We start from the raw sequence: 21,676 nt of genomic DNA, 5'->3' as shown, positions 1-21,676 counted from the left end.
ATTTTTTTTTGTTTTCATTTATTTACTTAACATACACATTTTGCTCCTCAAATATAAATTCATACATCTGATTGTGCACTATCTTTACAAGCTTGGAAAAAAGAAATGACGTGTGTGACAGAAAATGGGGGAGTGGAGGAAAAATGCCTGTGGCAACTTTGAGATCAGAAATACACACAACGAAAATTGCCATCATTATTATTACAAAAACCGGTTCGCGCGTGCCATGTGTGTGATCATCCCCCCTCTTCTCGTAATATATCGTTCCAAACGTTAAAATGTGCCACAATTTTATCCGAAATAAAACACGATAATTTCCAAAAATTGTGATAATATATATATATATATATATATATATATATATATATATATATATATATATATATATATATATATATATGATTTATTTTCATACATGTATATATAAAGCAAAGAAGTCTGGAAGTCGATGTGCAGAATTCGGTTTAAGAGTTATGTTATATATATATATATAGAACTGTACACGATATTTTCATGTTTTTTTTTGTTTGGAGTTCGACCCAACATGGGTCAGAATCACATGGGATCAACCAACCATGAGTTGGGATATCAGAAGTACTCGGTATAGAAACTGTACACCATTTCAGTATAGCTCACTGTTTTTTTTTTGTTTGTTTTCGCGCATGCACACTCGTGACCATAATAATTTATTTCGGTTTGCGAGGCCTATTACGTCTTTTTCTGGAACTTTCTTTCTTGAGGATAATGTTCAGAGGATCGTCCGCCAATTCGGGGAAGTCCTCGACATTATAGATGTAAGCACCGTGATACTTCGGTATCGACCCGCTGGACATGATCTCCTCCTTTTCGCCGGTGGACCAGTCGTACAGGCCCCTGTGGCCGCTCTTCAGGAGATCCCTCTCGTGCTGCCATGCCTCTTCGATGGCCTTCCGCCTAGCGGAACGTACGATGCGCTGATATTCCTCGGATATCTGGGTGCCGTATCTTATATTGAGCAACATGCTGGGACTCTGGATTTTGATCTCGACTTGTCCGCCGGGACCACCTTCGCTGGGATCGATATTGTGCATGGTGACGTTGAACATGGTCCCTAGTCTCTGCAGCTGGTCCCAGTTGCGTTGGGATAGGCTGCCGTCTTCCTGCACGAAATAGAAGTGGTCCTGTCCGCTGCTGGAGAAATGGAGATCCAGCATGCTGGTGTCGTTGAAAACGGCTACGACGACGTCTTTTAGGATCGTAGAGCTGTCACTCACGGCACTGACGAGAGCTTTACCACCGTTGTGCGATAGCAGTATGCCATCACCTAGAACCGACTGGATTGTTGTGATTCGTGAGTTGATGCTCCTCAGTACGTTGCTTTTAACTTCCGTCTTTGGAACTGTCGAGATATGTTGGAACTCCCCCGCGATGACATCGACCACGCACCCCATGCCAGAAATGACTGGGTAGTAGTTGCTCAGTACAGGAAGTCTTGACTGGTGGTTGGTTAGAGGAGGTGCATGGAGCATCTTCTTCGCGTCGAACCCAATGGCAGCTAACCAATCCTCCAAATCTATAAAAAGCGAAAGAAACGAAATTTTAGGACGCAGTGCTTAGGTACACATGCCAATTTGGTGGCAATAAATTAGATTATATCTAGGATTGTGGTGATGAAATTTCTATAATAGCAGTTTTTCTAATGTGTTTTATATACACCCGTTGCTTCCTCACTTCAATAGTTATACGCCTCATCTATGTCTACCTTTGCTTCAGTAGTTATACAACTCACCCATGACTTCCCTTGCTTCAGTAATCTCACAACTATAACTCCCCAATCATACACCCTTGGGTTTCCTATATTCAGTAACAAACGTCTTGTACAATAACAATTGCATGATGTACGTAGATTCCAATTCTAATTTTTAGTCGAGTTATCCAAACTTTTTCATCCTACCACACCCCTCTTCCCCTATAGAAAAAAAAACAGTGCCAAATTCCACCACAGGCCGCTGTGGTGGTCGAGTGGTTATAGTGACGGACTCGCGATGCGAGGATCCGGGTTCGAACCCCACAGTGGTGGTCGGCTGAAGTTGGTTTTCTGTGGTTCCCAACTTCAAGGCGCAAATGCGAGCCGATCTCCCCGTTAAAAAGTCTCGCCACAGAGAGCAACAGTCCTACAACGATAAATCATTCAATCATAACACTTCACTCATAGTTAGAAAAACTAGTGGCAGATGGCAGCACTACACATAACAAGCATTACAGAGGAACAACAAAACTTCACGTCAGGTTTCACTACACGTACACGCACATTCCCGCATGTACCGATTCGTTGGGGGGTTCCGGGGGGGGGAGTAGTAGTAGTAGTAGGTAGGGCCTCCAAAAAATGGCTCGGGGATTCATGATGTTCTTAAGTCAGGCACCCCGTTGGGCAATTTGCCTGTTGTGGCGTTGCATTTGTATTTGTATTTGTATTATAAAGCAAATCCAGAGACATTATGTTGTACCCACCACTTCCACAACATCCCCTTGTCAGTGTTCCAGTGCTCTCAATCAGCCAATTTGGGGACGTCACACTAATCTAATACAAATACAACGCCACAACAGGCGAATTGCCCAACGAGGTGGCTGACTTAAGATACATCATGGATCCCCGAGCCATTTTTGGAGGCCCTACCTACTACTGCTACACCACACATACACCCCCCCCCCCGCCCGCGGAACCAACAACGAATCGGTACATGCGGGAATGTGCGTGTACGTGTAGTGAAACCTGACGTGAAGTTTTTTGTTTCTCTGTAATACTTGTTATGTGTAGTGCTGCCATCTGCCACCAGTTTTTCTAGCTATGATTGAATGATTTATTGTTGTAGGACTGTTGCTCTCCGTGGCGAGACTTTTTAACGGGGGGATCGGCTCGCATTTGCGCCTTGAAGTTGGGAACCACAGAAAACCAACTTCAGCCGACCACCACTGTGGGGTTCGAACCCGGATCCTCGCATCGCGAGTCCGTCACTATAACCACTCGACCACCACAGCGGCAGCAGAAGTACGCCAATTTGTTTGGAAAGACACCCATGACCAAGTTTAGAGGTGATAAACCTAGAAGCTGGAACTGCTTCAAATATCTTATACTCGATGCCGATGAAGAAAATGGCTTGCGTTCATAACAAATGCCATGAGATGAAGTTACAAACAAACGCGCACGCACACAAAGAAACTTTCACTTGATTATTCTTTAATTACGAAAACACTCACCTGTAAAATGGTTGTCCTCCTCCTTGTATTCATTCACAGGGTCATTCCTATGAAATCGATGCAGATGAAAGTTGTATGGCGATTTCATCAAATAGGGTAGAGAATCCAAGTCTGGAGTGAGCCATTGGCCCCCTCGAGGATCGTACGGTCTGCCGTCAAACAGAATCAGTTGCGTCAAGGGATCCTTTATGCCACCCTGGAAGTCCACGGGTATGTAGAAATCAGGATTGCTGTCATATATGGCCTCGCCGAATGGAGACTTGTACATTTCTTTGACCAGCGTACCTTCAGCGTTGAAGATGGCTATCGGTGTGCCCAGATGGTCACTCGCAACGTAATATTTCACCCCGCCTTGCTGGATATACATCAGATGCCCGTTGCAGTCATAAATATAGATGAATGTGACCTCGTCTTTTGGGTAATGCATGTGAGTCAAGCGGTTTGGATGCAACGCATCGGCATAAAAGTATTGAGTGATGTTGCCCCTGTGGTCCTTACGGCTGATCAGTCTGTTTCTATGGTCGTAGAAATAGTAGACTTCATACTGATGGATCTGGAAGGAATGGATAAGTTGACCATCAGGATTGAAGGTAAACTTCTCGTCACCCCTCTGGATGATGAACCCCCTGTAGTCTACATTGTAGACGTCGGTACCATCCACTCCGGTGAGACGGTCACCATTGTCGTATCTGAGAGATATCTGTCTCCGGCCTTCGTTGAAGCTGTTCATGTTACCATTGATGTCGTACGTGTATTTCCAAGACTTTGCGTTACTGTAGACCTCTTCCAGAAATCCGTCTAGTGTGTAGGTGTAGTTGAATATTTTCGTCGCGGTGTCTCTGCCGACTTTCATGTGCATCTGCTTGACCCTGTTGCGATTGTCGTACTGGAGATTCAGAGAGTATATCTCCTTGTTCCAAAGGGTCACTGCCAAGACGATGAACCGTCCGTAAGTGTCGAGGCCAATGGTCTTCGAATACTGTCTCATCTCGTCTTGGATGAACAGACTGTTCATCTTCGGCCGATGGATGATGAAGTGCTGAACTTGCTCCAAGATACCGGTTTCTGTGTTATACTTGAATTTCATTTCGGTAGACCCTTTGCCGTTTATTTCGACGACGGCCGACGAGAGTCGTCCATCATAAACGTACTTGAACCTAGCTCCGTCCATCCCGCTCCTACTACTGAATCGATATCTCTCCTCTTTGACGAGCGATCCTTGATACCTGTAATCTATCTTGATCTCAAGCATCGGTACCACCTTCACCATGTTCTTCATGAGAGACCGTTGGTCGTAATAGTGGAAATCCGTCCTTTCATTGCCGCAGAACTTCGTCTGTAGGAGACCGGCCCTGTTATACTTGTACAAGACTCTACCTCGGTTTTTCGGTAGGTACTTGGCAAGCATCTGACCCAAGTCATTGTAATGAACCACATAAGGATACCTCACTCCTGGAGAGAGGTAGAGTTGTTTGAAGAACCCGAACGATATCTGCATTGCGATTTCGTGTTTGTGACCATTGGGCATGATGATATTCTGCAGACTGCCAACCGAATCGTATTGTAGAATATAACGGCTTCCACTCGGCAGTATGACTTCTGTAGGCTATGGAAAGGACGAGAGAAAAGAATCTTAAATGTCAGAGTAACATACTAATAAAAACAAATAAAAACTCAACAAAAAGTGTTAAAATATAGATTGAGTTATTATCGTCGATGATTAAGGGGGCTTACATTCAGTCTCCCTTGGATGGTTTTAGTTCAGATGTTTACGAGCGAAATTGCAATCATGTAACTCTGGGGTATTTTCACAATTCATCATTCATTGTAATTCCGGCCATAGATCATGTTTTGTTGGCTAGATTTAGTGAGAATGCAAATTTACCAATCATATGTAGGCTGTACATTTAGCAAGTACGAAATTTTGCCAATCATCTGTGGTGAAGATTTAGTAAGCATACAAATTCCGCTATTTCCAGTAAGCAACTACAACAATCTTCTATAGGTTGGAGATAGTAGGCATGTAAATTTAGCCATCATTATACGTAAGCTATATTTGGCAAGCATGCAAAGTTAACCACCTTCAGTCGGCTAGATTTAATGAGCAGGCAACTTTAGCCATCACTGCGATTCATCAAGCACGCAGCTCTAGCCATCATCCGGAGGATATTAATAGCACACGCAATCTTCTAAAGGTCAGCTTTAGGAAGCACTTGATTCAATCCAACATCGAAAGGCTAGATACAGCAAGCACGTAATTTTATCTTCTGTTAGCTATAATACCCAGCGCTGCCCGGGTCAATGAGGCTTTTTGGATCACGTGATATCTACCTCTTTCTATGAGGGACATACATACCGTGTCTAAGTTAACCAATATGGCGACTTCCTACGCGACTCATGAAAGAAAGAAATCTAAATCACTCATCAGAAATGAACCTCATGTAAACGAAAAATTCGCGAATGACGTACCAAAACAGTGGGTCCATCTTCGTACTTGTACATGATGCCACTGTTATCAGCGTACCGCACATCAGCCAGTCTGCCATTGATGTCGAACGAGTAAGTTTCTGACAGAGAACCCCTGCTCCAGCGCTCCAAGCGCCCGAATTTATCGTATTTCAGGTTCACGGGGGTTATATTCTGACTCGACTGCCACTCTATCGGTCGACCAAGCTCATCATAATGAACAGTGATCAAAGCAATCTGATTCTTGTCGTAAATTATTTCACTATAACGTTCACGGTCAAACTCCACTGCAACCAAAATTTCTCCATTCACCTGTCGAAAGGGAAAAAAAATTTATATGTGTATATAAAACATCCAAAAAATTAACTAATCGCACATTAAATATGAAGATACGCTTATTTTTCAAGTAAATGCACCTTCATCTTGCGGCCAACTTGAGTTATTTGCCGATTTTTGCCTTTACCTTCCCTTCTCAGGTAATACTTCCATTCGAACCTGTGGACATTGTCGTCACTTAAACTGGTTTTCATTTTGGCTGGAACTGGGAAAATCTCTCCAAGAACTTGGCTTTGATCTGATATCACTGGGCTAGGAACCGTTTCTATCTCGATGGTTTCGGCATTATCCAAGGCAAGAATCAAGCTGCCATCTTGGTACTGAGTGATACGATTCTGAACGTTACCTGTAAAAATTAAAAGCGTATTTAATAATGTGTTGATTTGCTTCTACACGAATGTGTTTCCCTTTTGTGGTCCCCGGGTGCATTAGCTTCAATATTGGTGACATACATTACTGGTCACAGGAAAAAAAAACGTAACGTACGTTACTGCAATTCGTGAGTATTTCAGCACACTTAATGACAATATTCACTAATCAATGTTAGATTGGTGAATGTTGTTTCACCAATTGATTGTTGGTGATCAACGATTGTTTCACCAACCTTACAGTTAGTGCGTTCTGAGCTGTCTCGGTCAACCAAGCTCATCATAATGAACAGTGATCAAAGCAATCTGATTCTTATCGTAAATTATTTCACTATAACGCCTCTAACTATCCATCAGAAAATTACGAGACTTTGAAACATCTTAACTCTTTAAGCGGTTTTTAAAATTTTCCTGATCCGCATTACAACTGCCACATTGGAAATAAAACAATGGTAAGAACCCGAGATATATCGGGGTGACCGAAACGAAGCAGATCAAGTTTGAGAGATTGCCACTGTCAGGGTTAATGATGGGATGGAGAGAATTTTCCACTACCGTTTGAAGACCAAACATTTTTGTACGTTGTGCTCTGTCTCTGTGCGGAATCACAGTGTTTGTAAAATGGTTTCAACAGCAAAGCACGTTCACGTAAATTCCACGTCAGACTCTTTAGAGGAGAAAGAATGGAAATGATTGCCATTGATAAGCTTGAGAAATTTGGTTCTAAGTTCGCCGAAAATCCTCAGATGCACTAAAATTTGCGTTGGAATGAAGGGGGGGGGGGCATCAAAAATTTTATACGGCCTCAAATCAGGAAAAACTTATGCCCTGTAGAGCTTTAGTCTCTGTCGACTATACAAAGAATTTTACCTGTATAGGACCAAAATTCGTCGAGATATCGATGAATGAAATTCACAGCTTTTTACACGTTCCCTAAACACATCGTATGTAACTCACATATTAAATGAGAATTGACACACACTATCATGACGTTTCTCACCTGATCTCGATGTGACGTCTAATCCTCTGATAAGCAACGACATCGACTCCTCATCGTCTCTCGTAACAGTAACAGACGCGCCTTTCATGCTGAGATTGTAGTTGAGCTTGATGACTTCTCCAGTAGGAGTCACGGCCTGCGTGAGCCTACCATACGCATCGTAGCTGTAGACGACAGCTTTCCTGGCACTGTCCATCTTCCCACGAAGCAGACCCGTACTACCGAGATATTCGAAGGAGGTCTTGAAATTATCCGGAGTAGTGAACCCTTGCAACATGTGCATCCTAGACATCTCCAGATGGCATTTTCCACCTTGGGTATTCTCGATCGTATTCACCTGATTGCTGTAGTCCCTAAGTATGTATATCTTATTCCCAGCTTCGTCAGTGACGGTGCTCAGTTTGCCGAGACTGGTGTTGACATTGTACGAGAACAGGTACATAGTTCTCCCGGTCAGTATGTTCTTCGTAGAGACGTGCTGACCATGACGGTTGAAGATGTAGATCTCTTGAGTCTCGGAGGAATAAATGTGGAACTCTCCGAGCTCATTGGCTTCGGGCAGAGATGCAACTACGGACCGTATCCTGAGATTACCCTGGTCACATATATGCAAGTAACCATCCGGCGTAATGGCTATCGACGATATAGTACTCAACAGTGACGTTGCGGCAAGTACACGTTCCTCGTCAAAACATTTGCAGTTGACATCCAGACAGCTGCATTTGGACTCGGCACCGGCGTAAGTCGATATCCTGCCATCGCTGCTCACGACTCGCACCCTGTTCACCATTTGGGAATCGCTCTCGGCGATGTAGAGTTCACCCTTGGGAGAAAATGATATACTCTGAGGTGATTCCAAGTAAGCTTCAGTGGCGATATCGGATTTCTCGCTGCTGGAGGCCAAGATTGGACATTGGAGGGGTCTACCAGCGATCACCTTCAGCCGTTTGTCTGGAGTTAGCCTTAGGATAATATGGTCATCCAAGATGTGAAGGGAATCATCCAGTGGATTGATGGCTAGTTCTGTGGGCCATCTGAGATTGACCTAAAATGGCATCCGGAAATAAAAACAAAAATATAAGAATATTTTTAACCAATCCATATTGACTTCGACAAAATAAATTGTATTCTGTGCACACGGCACACTTCATAAAATAAGCAGGGCAAAACTACTGACCTGAGATAGTGATACAGTTCTCCCACATGGAAATGGTTTCCAATGGCTCTTGTGATAGTGGTCACCAATTATAGTGTGAATCACGCCATTTCGATCGACCATTCTGATGTTCGTTCCATCAGCTATGTACATTTCCCCATAGGCAGAAATGGCCAAACCTGGGAATGAAGAAATGCATTAATGATTTACCAAAATTGGCAAGCATCTACCGGGGACATGTGTTTCAACAGGGTACAAACTGTACCTTTGGGATACGCCAATTTTGCATCTCTAGCTTTTCTTCCATCTCCGCAGAGCATCTTGTCTCCTGGAAGACATTTCCTGCCGCTGCCCACAACCACCTCTAGGTTGTTTTTTACGTCTGTTATGTCCGCGTATTCAACTGCTTTGAATATCTGATGTTTTTCCGGGTCAGATATGTATAGTTTGCTGTCAGTTGGATGCACTGTTAAATGGTATCTGTACGCTACTTGCGCAGCGCTAGAAGAAAAACATCAGATTGTTATCATCATATATTGTTTCTATATTATATACGCCAAATTTTAAAGAAACACAAAAAATTGGTTCTTAAATAACCCCCTAGCTAACATATATTTCTGTATTCATAATTTGACATTTAGCTTTAATTTTGATTGGTGCAATCAAGACGTGACGCCGGCCACCATTGTCAGCCATCATCCGAAACCTTAAAATAAGATGTTACATTTTGTACAAGTGCACTGATGGAACTTTACGCACGTAGCGCGAACTGCCACATTTCATATCTAAGAAAGCTGTTATGCTGGCTTGACAGTCTATATCTCTTAGGTGGCAGAAGAACTAAAAACTACATAAACACTGGGGGTTTCCAGCGGACTAAAAATCGTACGAAATATCTACTGATGCCTGTTCACCATGAAAAACACAGGGTGGTTATAAATAAAGTGGCACTACTCAGACGTACTGATGCAGGTATTTTGATGAAATTTGGTATATAGTCTAAATAATGTATATACCAAGTTTCAGTGAAATACCTCCACCACAACGGGCGCTACATAGGCCGGAGTAGTGTCAGTAAAATTAAACTGATAAACTAAACATATAATCTTTTTTTACCTCAGCTCCACAACAGTCACGACGTGACCATCAGGCATAAGACGTCTAATCAAATTGAAATCACCGATGTACAAGCTCCCATCAGGTGACGAAGCCAAAGCTACGGGAGCCAGAAGCCTCTGAGTTTTCCCGATGCCATTACACTGGTGACAGTGGACAGGTCTCTGGTGGCCGTCACCCATGACAGTGGCGAGAACTTTAGGTTTGTTCTTCAGATACATGTTCGTGCCATCTCCTTTCTGAAGTATCCCTGCATGAAGCAATATTAATCAAAATCCAAGAATTAATATACATCAACATAAGTATTCAGAGAAACTATCACAACTATCAGAGCTGGACTACGAGCCGGTGTAACAATACCTAGGTACACTTGCGTCATTGAAATAGAATTTAAAAAAAAAACTAGTGTTTAAACTTTTTTTTACATGCTCGCGTCGGGCATGTGGTAAAAGGAAATACACGACGAGTCGAAATTTTTACATGCCCCGGGCACGTCGGGTAATAGATTAGTCCAGCTCTGGAATATACATTTCATGAATATCCAGCAACGCAAAATCAGCATCACCCACTATCCTTACATGCAAATAAATTTGTAATGCAAATTCAGCAATTTTTTTGTACAATATAATTTACCTTCATGAAAGTTGTACCGATGATGTATATCTAAATTCCAACCACCGATTTCCGATATGCTCATGTCATGGCCACTGACTTCAGTGGTCTGAACTTCCCAGATGATATGGGGACACGTGCCGTATTCATAACCGACATGAACTGAAAATAAACACGATTACATTGAGTAGGAATGTAAAAATAAAAATTACTGTTCCTTTTTCTTATTTAACTGATTCCGATTATAAATACCAGTTGCTGTAGCAGCTCCATAAACTTTTTGCCTGTAGACATTCCGTCTATCCCACGAGTAGGTGAACTTTATGGCAGCAGAAGCTTCGAAAGTTTTGTCGAACAATATCCCTTCGATGGTGATACGAAGGTGTATGAATCGCAGACTTGCTGGTATGTCATCTGGTGTCAGCCTCAATTGAATTGTCGAGAGATAACCACCCATTCGACTGCTGTGGTAAACCAAGTGTAGATTAGTACCGGGTATCGATAAACTCTCTTGAACGACCTGAGGATGTGGAAAACAAATATGATTGAACGTATTGACACAAAAATTCATATTTCGCGACATTTGAAGAAAATCACTTACACTTGTTTTATGTATACAAGATAACCACTACTTGTACGTACTTGAGATTCAGCTAGAATGGAGCTTTTCTCGGGACACCCGCCTTGAAAGCCATGCTTCCATGTGGCTAATACGACTGGCCTCATGTTGTCGTAATCGTGATCCGTACACAGGTTTGATCTATAATCCGGCAACGTATCTTCCTTAACCTTCATGGTTATCTTTTCAACTACGACTATTTCGTTCCACGGAACTACAACTGTTCTTTCGTGGAGCTTGAATGGTTCCCTCTGGAACTGCAAAGTTACAGCACCTCCACCGTTGACCATTAAATCAAACCTGCGTGTGTAAATTAGGGGAAATAGCCATTTGTTATATCAAAATACTACATTGTTTGTAATGGCTGAAAATCTTGGCAAAAAAAAATTTATAAGTCGAAGCATTGGGTTTGCAAAAATAACTCACCATCCAGTGTCCCGAGTAATTGTGAACCCATAACGATGATCAGATGCAACTCCGACTCGTACACCTTTCAATCCATTCCCAACTGTGCTCACGACACAGCCACGTATGACTGCTGCACGGCTGTGAAGAGAATATTTGTTTTTCCATTAAACACACAGCAAAACAAATTCATTAACGAACATTTTCATAACTGCAGTAAGACCCTAATTTATCAATTACCCATTCGAAGCACGTTACAGCGACCATATGTTTTCACATAACGACTACTCTGTTTCTATATCAATACAACGACCACCCGAAATAATGTCGGTTTTCGACGGGACCACGGGAGTCTAAGCAAATTTTTAGGTTTCTGTGGGAATAGTTATGATTATACAGAGCCTAGGAAATTATATATAACCTTTCATGCTTCAAGTACCCTCCTGAAATGTGTAGGAGATTTAACGGATCTCTCTAGGAATGCTCAAGAGATATGCTAACGTAAAAGTGCTTAGAAGGTGTGTTATCTTAACAAATGAAAGTTTTCTTACCCCAAGAAATGCATGTTTTTAGACATGCGTATGAGGATTGGGTACCGCTTGAAATGTGTAAGAAACTTGCTTATTCCCACGGAATGCATAAGAAATTTATTTATCCTCTTAGAAATGCGTAGAATGCGTGCGTATACCGAGAAATGTGTAGATTGCCCCACCTCTAGACATGCGGACAAGTCTAGCTTAACCCTTGCAGAAATACGCCAGGAGCGCTCACCGTACATCACATGACGAGCACAAGTGTCATTATTTTACCCCTAGAAATGTGTAGAAACCGTGCGGGAGACCTTGGAATAATTAGAAGGCTTCTCCTAAAAATGCATGAGAAGTTTGCTTACCCCTAAGAATTAAGTAGGAATAATGTTCGCACACCCCTAGAAAAACATAAGTGCGCGTTTTTCTAGTCATGCGTAAGAAGCTTGCGTACTTTGATGTGTAATTAATGCAACCCGCTATAACTAATGTTTTGCATTTCTTTTGTGGCTTTGTTTTTTTTTCCACCATTGCCAAATAGTCCATCACGCATCCCTAGGTGTACGAATATCATAGGTTGGGAACCACCAAGTGATTCACCTATTTCCTTGACGATATAACAAAAAAATACAAGTATCTGTATATTCCATTATTTAAATCATGGTTCGACTGTACGTTGTAAATTTAAAGGGCTTATATCCCTCAAGGGACAGAGCCCGGGTCTTGTCTTGTACGTTGTAAATTAGAAATAAGGCTATGTTGAACATATAGTGGGGAATGAGATAAATATTGTGAAAATTCTTAGTATTAATCACACATACCTTGCATTAAACAGATTCCAAAACATGCTGAAGGAAGCGTTAAAAAAACACAAAAGCATTTTTCCATTACAAAAGAGCGTATAGTAAAAAATTGCAGTTGAAAAACACATGGCTAAGATCACTGGTTAAGCTAAATGAACACATCACTGTCATTCATAAGAAAGAAAAAAAACCTCCTTACAGTGTTGAACGCTAATATCCCACACTTTCATTTATAGTTAGTAATACATAATTAGATGATATCGGGCCCCTTGGGGTTCTTGAAGAAGTTTGGGGGGGGGGTGTCCTTGAGCTTGACATGTAGGCGACTTACTAAAAATATTTAACACGACAGTTTATGTTGAATGACACGAGCATATTACAATTTTAATGCCATAGAGCAGCGGTGCACAACTTACCTCCCACTCGCAGGTCTGATTCGGCCACCCGAGGGGGGTTCCATCGGTGCCAATATCCGTGCCGAATCATTATTAAATGATAGGGGCGCTCGACATGAAAATGCACGAAGTCCGCATTCAGACATGACTATTTTTGAATCTACATTGTGGTTTCAAGTATATTTTACAGTATTTTAGACTTCGACATCCAAACAAGATTGCACGAGTTTTGCAACCGTTGAGATCCAGTGTCCATCTCAATGGACATAGCTGTTATTTCTTAAAAAATTATATTTTCATAATTTTTTCTGGATAGGGTTAATATGGGCTCTATATAAATATAGTATTTTTACTATAGAAAAAACTTTTTTCCTCCGGTGAATCCGGTGAATTCGATGCGGGTCTGAAATTAGGGTCGATATATTTACAAGGACCATTTGAGTTAGATACACATATACGTGTATCTCAGCTCTTAACTTAAAAAAATAATCATTAAAAGCCATTTAAAAGCGTTAAAAATGATGTACACATAATGTTTACCTCTAGAGCGAAGAGGATAAGAGAGAGATGTACCTGTCGTTGAATATATTCTTGTGAGCATAACTTTGGACAGATCCGTCTTCGATCAAAAACTGCATCCTTTGGAAAAATGATGCAGTAACTGCCGGAGGTTGCTTCCGGAGAAGGATGTCCAGAGGTGATGGTGACGAGTAGCACAGAGGGTTCCCTTCACAAGCTTTAGACTTGCAGCATTCGCTATCCGCACAATCAACCAAACCGTCTAGAAAAGATACGTAAAAGAAATATTCGAAAAACGATATTTTCAAGAAAGGACCAAGAGTCCACTACTAGTCATGTATAAGTGTTGCAGTTTCTCCACGCAAAAGTCAGAGTTGTAATACCCCATTACCTCCATTAAGTAGAACAAAGTGTACTCACCATTGTCGTTATCGATACGATCATCGCAGATCTTTTCCAACGGTATGTTGCAACTTGTACCGCTCCAATCATCTTCGCACTTGCACTGCCACTCTTCATTCACTTTGATGCAGGTTCCTCGTCCAAAGCAGTTATGCGGACAACCCTCTGGATGAATTAAAATGATGCAAAAAAGACATTATTGCATAATTGCGTTACATATCTCGAAGAAAGTTTTTAGCAGTCTTTTATAACATTTTCGAGAGTCTTTATGGCTTAAATGTATGATATGTTCCCAAAGTTAGTGATATCACCCATTGGAGAGGTCGATAGAAACGATTTGCAACATAGAATTCTACATTTCCTTGACCAAGAAAGGAAAGGATCACTGAAAAAGTTTTGTCCTACAAAGGAAGGTAAGATTAATATTTACGGATGAATTTTTACATTTGAATCTTGATGGATTTCTACAGGTAAATATTGATGGATTTCTACTGTTGAATGCTGATGAGCTTTTAAAGAGTGACGCGCGAATGTCGTTAATCTTCAATAATGACGAATTTATAAAGATGAAGATTGATGAATTCTTACAGGTCAAGTTGATGAATATTTATGAATTTTTGAAGATAAAAACTGATGAAATTTTATACATGCATTTTTGCAAATTAACAATGCATGGGTTAGAAAATGTTTCATTGAGGAACACATATGTATGAGACTCACAGATCAGGCACTTGCAATGGAAGAGAATAGAGAGATTCATTTCATAAAGAAACATTTTATAATTCATTCAACATATTATTTACCTAATGTACAGTACTCCCCATTCCAGCCTTGAATGCACAAACACGTTCCGTTAGAGCACTGTCCATGCTCGAGACATCTAGCATCACACAATTTTTCATTGCATTTCGAACCAGACCAACCCTGATTGCAGATACACACATTTCCCTGGCATCTTCCATGTAAACCGCAGTCCAAATCACAAACCTCTGCCATAAGAAGAAAAAGATTACGTTAGTTGTATAACAAAAATGGGCATCTTTTTATCAGCCACCTCGTTGGACATTTTGCCTGTTGTGGCGTCGTATTTGTATTTGTATAAAAACTTAATGTCGTGCGAGATAAGTGCATAATTAACATGAGTAGGCTTCGGGAAAAAGACAAAAAAAAAGTTTCTTAATTTTGACTATCACCTTTCGAGCAGTCGGGACCTGTCCAATGGTCATCGCAAATGCAAGCCTGATGCTCGACGTCGAAATGCCCATGCTCTGAACAATCCGGTAGACAACGAAGAGAATCGAGATCGGGTTCTCCGCAATCCGCACCTTTCCAGCCTTTGCGACATATACACATGCCATTCGCGCAGATTCCGTGCTCTGAACAAGAAGGATCTAAACAGTCCACTAGAATATATACAATTACTTTATTATTTTGAGAATTATCATACATACAATGATCTTTTTCATACTTATACCAAAGCATGCATTTTTTGTGGAGTGGTACCCGTTTTTTTAGGCTTCAAATAAGAAAAAAATACAAATGCTCTGGAGGGTTATATAATCTCCCCCTCACCCCCAGAAATTCCAAGCGTGTGTATGTACCTCTGGAAATGCATTCAATTCTTGCGTATCATAAGAAATACGTTGGAGATCCATGGTTACTTTTAGACGTGAATATCCCCAAGCATAGACGTTCGCAAAAATTTAAGGATGTGGGGGAGGGTTCATTGTCTTGATAGAAATTGAATTTTATTAAAATTTCCTCACCTTCCTCACAGTGAAAGCCCTTGTAACCAGCAAAGCAACGACACAAACCATCGATACAATCACCATGACCATTGCAGTCATTCACCTCGCATTCATCTTCTCTTAACTGACATTCTTTGCCTTTCCAACTTGGATTACAGAGGCATTCGCCGTTGGAGTAAAAACCTCTTCCACTACATAACACGGGACAGACACCTGTAAAGAAAAAACAAAATGTGTCAAATTATACATAAAAAGTCCATTGAAACATTAAAACACTCAAATAATTTCAGTAATCAATTATTAATTTAAAAATTTATCTCAGGGGTTTTTCGACTGTGAGGAGCGCTTCTTTGGGGAAGAGTACGAAATCTCTAAAAGGAGGGTGGGGGGGGGACTAAATTTTTTTAATTACATCGCGATGAGCATTTTCAAGTACAGGTTCTTCGACAAATTGACCATCCTGCAGTCGAACTTGTTTAATTCGAATTCCAAATTCTCACTGAAAATTTTTTCGGAATAATCCAATTAATCTACCCTGGATTTGTGTAAAAGAACTACAAATTGCAAATATTATTACAATTTTATCATCAGTTACGAAAATCTTCGCCAAAAGTTTGCTCATTATTCTTATGCTATCAAAGGAAATTTTCTTTCATTGATGTATTATAATCTGAAATTTTACATATTTTCTATCATCTTAATTAACGAGAACAAAAAATTCAGATTTTTAAAAGGCACACTTTGATCTTTTATAGGCTGAAAAAAGCATAATCGGTGGTACACTAGTAAAACATAAAACAGCCATAAAATAACAATTCTCATTTTAAAATTCTCTCTTAAACAATCTATAAATGCAAACAACTCACGATCAGCACACGATTCACCAGCGTAATCAGATTCGCACATGCACCTTCCTAAAACACAAGTTCCATGCCCGTGGCAATCGTACGGACATGCCAAACTACCCTGATCTGCACAAGGGAAAAAAAAAATACATGAGAGAGATCTGGTGATGCTAAATAGTAACACAATAAGTGAATTTAATTCAAAACTAGAAAAATTGCTGCCGTTATCATACCAGTCAAATTCGGAATGAAGGCCACTTGTTGTGGGTGATCCCCATCGTTATACACAGATATATACCAAGACCCTTTATCTAAGAACTGCACAAAGTCCAGTATGAAAGATTCCTGGAAAATATAAGAAGAATGGAATTTAAGACTAATAGCAAGGGGTTTTTCCTCTCCCGAAACAGGAAAAATAATAAGACTTCATTATTATTATTATTATTACCTGCGTTGACCTCTTACTGTCCTTCTTCCGTGTGTCCAATATCTCAGCGAAGTCATATCGGGTATGCGTAGGGATTCCGTTCTTTCGGCCGTATACACCTATGCTAGCACCTTCGATCAACGAGTAATTGAATCTCACTAAAGATGGCACGTGTTGTTGGAAATGGATGTTCCAGTGTCCGAATGAGTCGACTTTTTGAGAATAAACTTTCCCAAGATAAGCCTCGGAAAACGTTTCGGTTCTAGGAGGTAATGTTTTAGATGGTAGTGAAGAAGGATCTGTAAAACCGTGAATAAAAATCGATTTAAAAAAATAAACTTCGGAAATTTCAATTCATCAATAATCATCTGCAATTTATGATAAATAGATCTCGAGAAATCCGCATGCAATTTTCTGGGACGTCGTCAGCGACTTGAACGAAATCCTTTGGTACGCACCCGAAAATCTTATAAGGAAACTAAATCTTCAAGGTGTAGGCGAAGAGCTGAAGCGTCAAATGTTTGATCGAAGTTATTACAGTCAACCCCCGTTATAATGAACTTCAAGACGACGAAAATTTGTTCACTAAATAGTTCACAGAATAGTTTGTCTCCTTGGAACATTTTTAATATGAATTCATATCAGCAAAAGTTGAATTTCTTTCAATTGATCGTTTTTGCCGATCCGAGGTCAATATAAAAGCTAATTAGACATTGACCTAGTTTAAAAAGTTGAACATCTGCGCTTCCGTTACAACGCCCCCCCCCCCCAAGATTCCACACACAAAACTCCCTATAAAATCAAATGCTGATAGTAAGCTGTCCACTTCAGTACCATACAGTTTGCATGTGATAAATTACATTAATTTAAAAAAAGTTATTAAAAAAAAGGCACTAAAAACAAGGAATTTGTAAAGCCCGAAAACAGATTTTAAATTGTCTTGAAACCTTTTGGTGGGATGAACTGTAATTCCATCATTTTTCGATAGGAGTCCACTCTATAGTTTGAGTTTTTTTTAAACGGTAGTTTACATTATTTTTAGTGGAATAATTGTGACGAACAAAATGGCTGATACAAATACAAGAAGGAAGCGACAAAAGGTAGAGAAATGAGAGTGGAATAATTTGCTTGCGTGTAATTCGTGGATAATATGTTCAGAAAAAAAAAAGTTAGTGTGGATAACTTTGCTGCGTGTTATCTGCAGCTTTTTTTCACCCTAGGAAATTAGAATAAAAACAATTTTTTAAAAATAATTTTTTTTATAGATAACAGATGGCCTACAAAAACTGACGTTTCTGCTAAGAAACACTGAGACTTTCATGTTTCAGTTTTGTGACATCTTTGACATGTACGAAAATAATCCATTTGAATCAGAAACACTAACTTTTTCATGCTCTGAAAATTTCTAAAACTTTAATAATTTAACTATATTTTTTTAAATTAAATTTCTCATCTCCCATCTGATTAGCTCAACGTTCTAGCCGACTGAGCTCACGGACCTCATCAGTAATGCTCGTCTCATCCCTTCGACGGGATGAAAAGAGTTGTGAATCAATGTTATTTTCACACACATAATGGAAAAAAACACACTGGCATGCATGATTGAAATAACTAATGCTACGAGGGATTTCAGAAAGGACTTCCTGAATTTGAAATGAAATAACCGGAAACAGTGACAGATAAAAAGCTAGAAAATTATTGGGTAGTCCCGGGATTTTAAATTCACTTGTAAAATCGGTGGCAAATTTAACTAATAGTTAGCGCCTGAGTTATTTTATTTCACTGATTCTTTTCGTAGAGCCATTCGGAAGTTATTGTTTGAAGGAAGAGCCCCTCCCCCAAACGCTATATCAGATTGAACAGTTTCTCTCTCGGGAATGCGCACCCATTGCAGTAGATATATTGCAGGAAAGTGGTTTCAAATTCTACGTTTCACTTTCACTACATTCACTTTCATCCCGCCTCTAGGAGGGATGGGAACTACAGTAGTTTTAGTGATAGCAACCAAGAGACACCCAGGCTGTCACACTAGGTGATATAAGCACACCGTCCCTGGGGACTCAGGTGCCTCCGGGGAACCTAACCATTTATTACAGTCGTTTTAGTGATGAAGGACATTATATCAAGACTCTGACGCCATCTATTAGCCAAAGTTGTAACTAATTCACAAACCGTTTATTTAAAATTAAGGCCCGTCCATTAAACGAACTATATATGTGCATGTGTTATCTTTGTATTCAGTGTATCACTGTTTCCAAGTTATCGAGTCCTTCCTGAAACAACCTTTAATTAAAAAGAGCACCTTCACCACTAATTAGGAGATTATAGACATCACCCACATAAAGCATAAATGCGACACCATCACCGTATTTCTTCGAGAGAACTATTTAATAACAAATATATTATTTGAACACGACTGTTAGTATCGTTAGTAGCAGCAGAAGCAAGTCAAGGACAGCTAGAATGAGGTTAGATAAAGAAGAATCAGGCAGACCAGAAGCCCATTAGTCTGGGAATAAGCAGTTTCATGTCAGTTGTTAAAAGACGCAAGGAGAAGATTTTGTAGCAGCAGCAGTTCCACAAATACTTTTTTTGCTTCTTTAAATCAGACTTACCGGATGAAGTCTCAGTCTCAGCTACTGAATACACGGTGGGTTGAACAGCTGGATATTCTACCTCGGATGTTTCAGTAGGGTTCTCGCATGTACAGCAACTACCAACCCCGTTTTCGGTTATTATTTCCATCGCCCTATCGGTAGAGACCTCTGGAGGCTGAAAAGTAGGACTGAACGTTTCAGAATAAGTATCAGTAATCGGATTTAATTCGACTGAATTGTCGGCGAATGTTACATACAGCTCTGTGCCGACTGCAATGTCGTCGGTATCTGAGATAATTATGCCATCCCATTGGTCAGTTTCAGTAATGACGTCTACTGAGGTAGTTTTCGTGGATATTGGACTTGTACTTGCTTTAAAATCATCAGAATCAACGACAGCAGGGTCTGTCGCGGGTGTTTCGGTTGCGGTGTCAGTCACGGCAATGGGTGTAGCAGTTGTGCTTTTGACTTCATTATGATGTTCCTTTCTACCTTCTCTAGTAGGCACGACACCGGGAACCTCCGTGGTGGATCCTACAGTCGCTGCTTGAGTAGGCTCTCTGTCAACCTGAACATACTCAGGATACTTGATTTTACCGGAGCTTCCGTTGTCTGGAAGGAGGATGGGTGGTTCTATGACGCTTTCTTCGTGTTGAAATGGTATCTTGTCACCGGAGATGTTCATGTCGTGCTCTTCCGGGATCGTCACGTGATGGATGTTGGGATCATGCATCATCAACGCCTCAGGACTCCCCATGACGTGGATATTCTCGAACGAAGTGCTGTTAGATTCAATAAATACATTGCAGGCATGACCTTAAACCAGGTAATTCGCGTTGGGGTCGACCTCGACGCGTGGGGACGGTAGTGTCTGATGCGTTCGCAGAGCCCCCTAGCGACACGTGGAAGAATTGCAAGGGCTGAAAAAATCGGATTTTCCTATGGGATTTAACATGCGTTCGTGCGAAAAACGGACGACGTCACCACGTGCAGGGATGACCTTAAAACAGGTAATTCGCGTTGGGGTCGACCTCGACGCGGGGGGACGGTCGTCTCTGATGCGTTTGCAGAGCCCCCTAGCGACACGTAGAAGAATTGCAAGGGCTGAAAAAATCGGATTTTCCTATGGGATTTAACATGCGTTCGTGCGAAAAACGGACGACGCAACCACTTGCAGGGATGACCTTAAAACAGGTAATTCGCGTTGGGGTCGACCTCGACGCGTGGGGACGGTCGTCTCTGATGCGTTTGCAGAGCCCCCTAGCGACACGTGGAAGAATTACAAGGGCTGAAAAAATCCGATTTCCCTATGGGAATTAACATTGGTCTCTCCAGAAAACGGACAGCGTCACCAATTGCAGGGATGACCTTAAAACCGGTCGTTGGGTTCGACGCCGCCGTGTTTCCGTCGCGCCAACGAGCGTCTCATAAAGCGTGTAGAAAACCGTGGTTCGAAAATACGAGAGATCGTCTTGCGACGGTGATGCTGCCATCTGGGAAACAAGAAACGAACGGAAGAGAAACTCGTGTTTGTTTCGAGCGCAATAGATGGTAGCATCATCGCAGTTTGTTGATAATCTTTCCCGATGGGAGAAAACGGGCGAGTGTGTGTGTGTGAGATAATCACTCGCGGATTATCAAATTAACCAACGACGAATACGAAATATTTGTTCCCTCCGACACCAGCAGAGAATTGTGGGGCGAAAGCCTCTTGTTGCGTGCACGTGACCAGCAGTTGCGTAGGTGTTTGCTGGTCGTTTTAATATCGCACGCGCATCGTGATCTGACGCAGGAGAAACGGGGAAAAAAAACCAACAAAGAAACGGGACTTGCGCTGGGAGAAACGGGAAAAAACCACCGTGAAATCTGACGGCAAAGGTCACGTCGTAAAGGTACTTGTTTTTCCGAGTGTCGATGCTGCTGCCATCTACAAAACGCGTTAGGAAAACCGAAGCGCAACCGAGGCCTCTGTGGTGTCTCCGGGGTATCGACAATACGGGGGTTGTGGAGCGCCGACAACGCGGTCATTCGCTAGAGGTCGCGCGTTTATCGGAGAACAACATTGATGGTAACTCGTGGGAAAAACAGGTCCACGCCG

General features: G+C 41.2%; 1 protein-coding gene across 2 annotated transcripts; it reads right to left on the bottom strand.

The window, feature by feature from the left end:
* Positions 1–396: 396 nt before the first annotated feature.
* On the bottom strand, positions 397–20,371 carry LOC149067403 (teneurin-m-like). 2 transcript variants are annotated; one of them, XM_089252873.1, is made up of 22 exons: positions 19,597–20,371; positions 17,003–17,280; positions 16,788–16,899; positions 16,576–16,680; positions 15,728–15,922; positions 15,155–15,364; positions 14,765–14,950; positions 13,980–14,126; positions 13,614–13,821; positions 12,664–12,690; positions 11,337–11,456; positions 10,934–11,210; positions 10,544–10,811; positions 10,313–10,453; positions 9,680–9,929; positions 8,829–9,064; positions 8,585–8,742; positions 7,408–8,452; positions 6,120–6,385; positions 5,707–6,015; positions 3,238–4,843; positions 397–1,552 (listed from the first exon to the last, which is right to left on the bottom strand). In XM_089252873.1, the coding sequence occupies exons 1-22, from the start codon at positions 20,333–20,335 to the stop codon at positions 687–689; spliced, it is 7,749 nt and encodes a 2,582-aa protein (XP_089108999.1). In that variant the 5' UTR covers positions 20,336–20,371; the 3' UTR covers positions 397–686. The 2 variants fall into 2 exon arrangements, with proteins under 2 accessions (XP_089108999.1, XP_089109000.1); XM_089252874.1 differs by lacking the exon at positions 12,664–12,690.
* Positions 20,372–21,676: the final 1,305 nt, after the last annotated feature.

Source organism: Pholcus phalangioides, unplaced genomic scaffold (assembly GCF_987345545.1).
Source record: "Pholcus phalangioides strain wild (caught in Gottingen) unplaced genomic scaffold, Ppha-v1.0 ptg000031l_1, whole genome shotgun sequence".
NCBI classification, from domain to species: domain Eukaryota; kingdom Metazoa; phylum Arthropoda; class Arachnida; order Araneae; family Pholcidae; genus Pholcus; species Pholcus phalangioides.
Note: the sequence above shows the minus strand (reverse complement) of the source record. Positions and strands in the feature narration are given on the sequence as shown.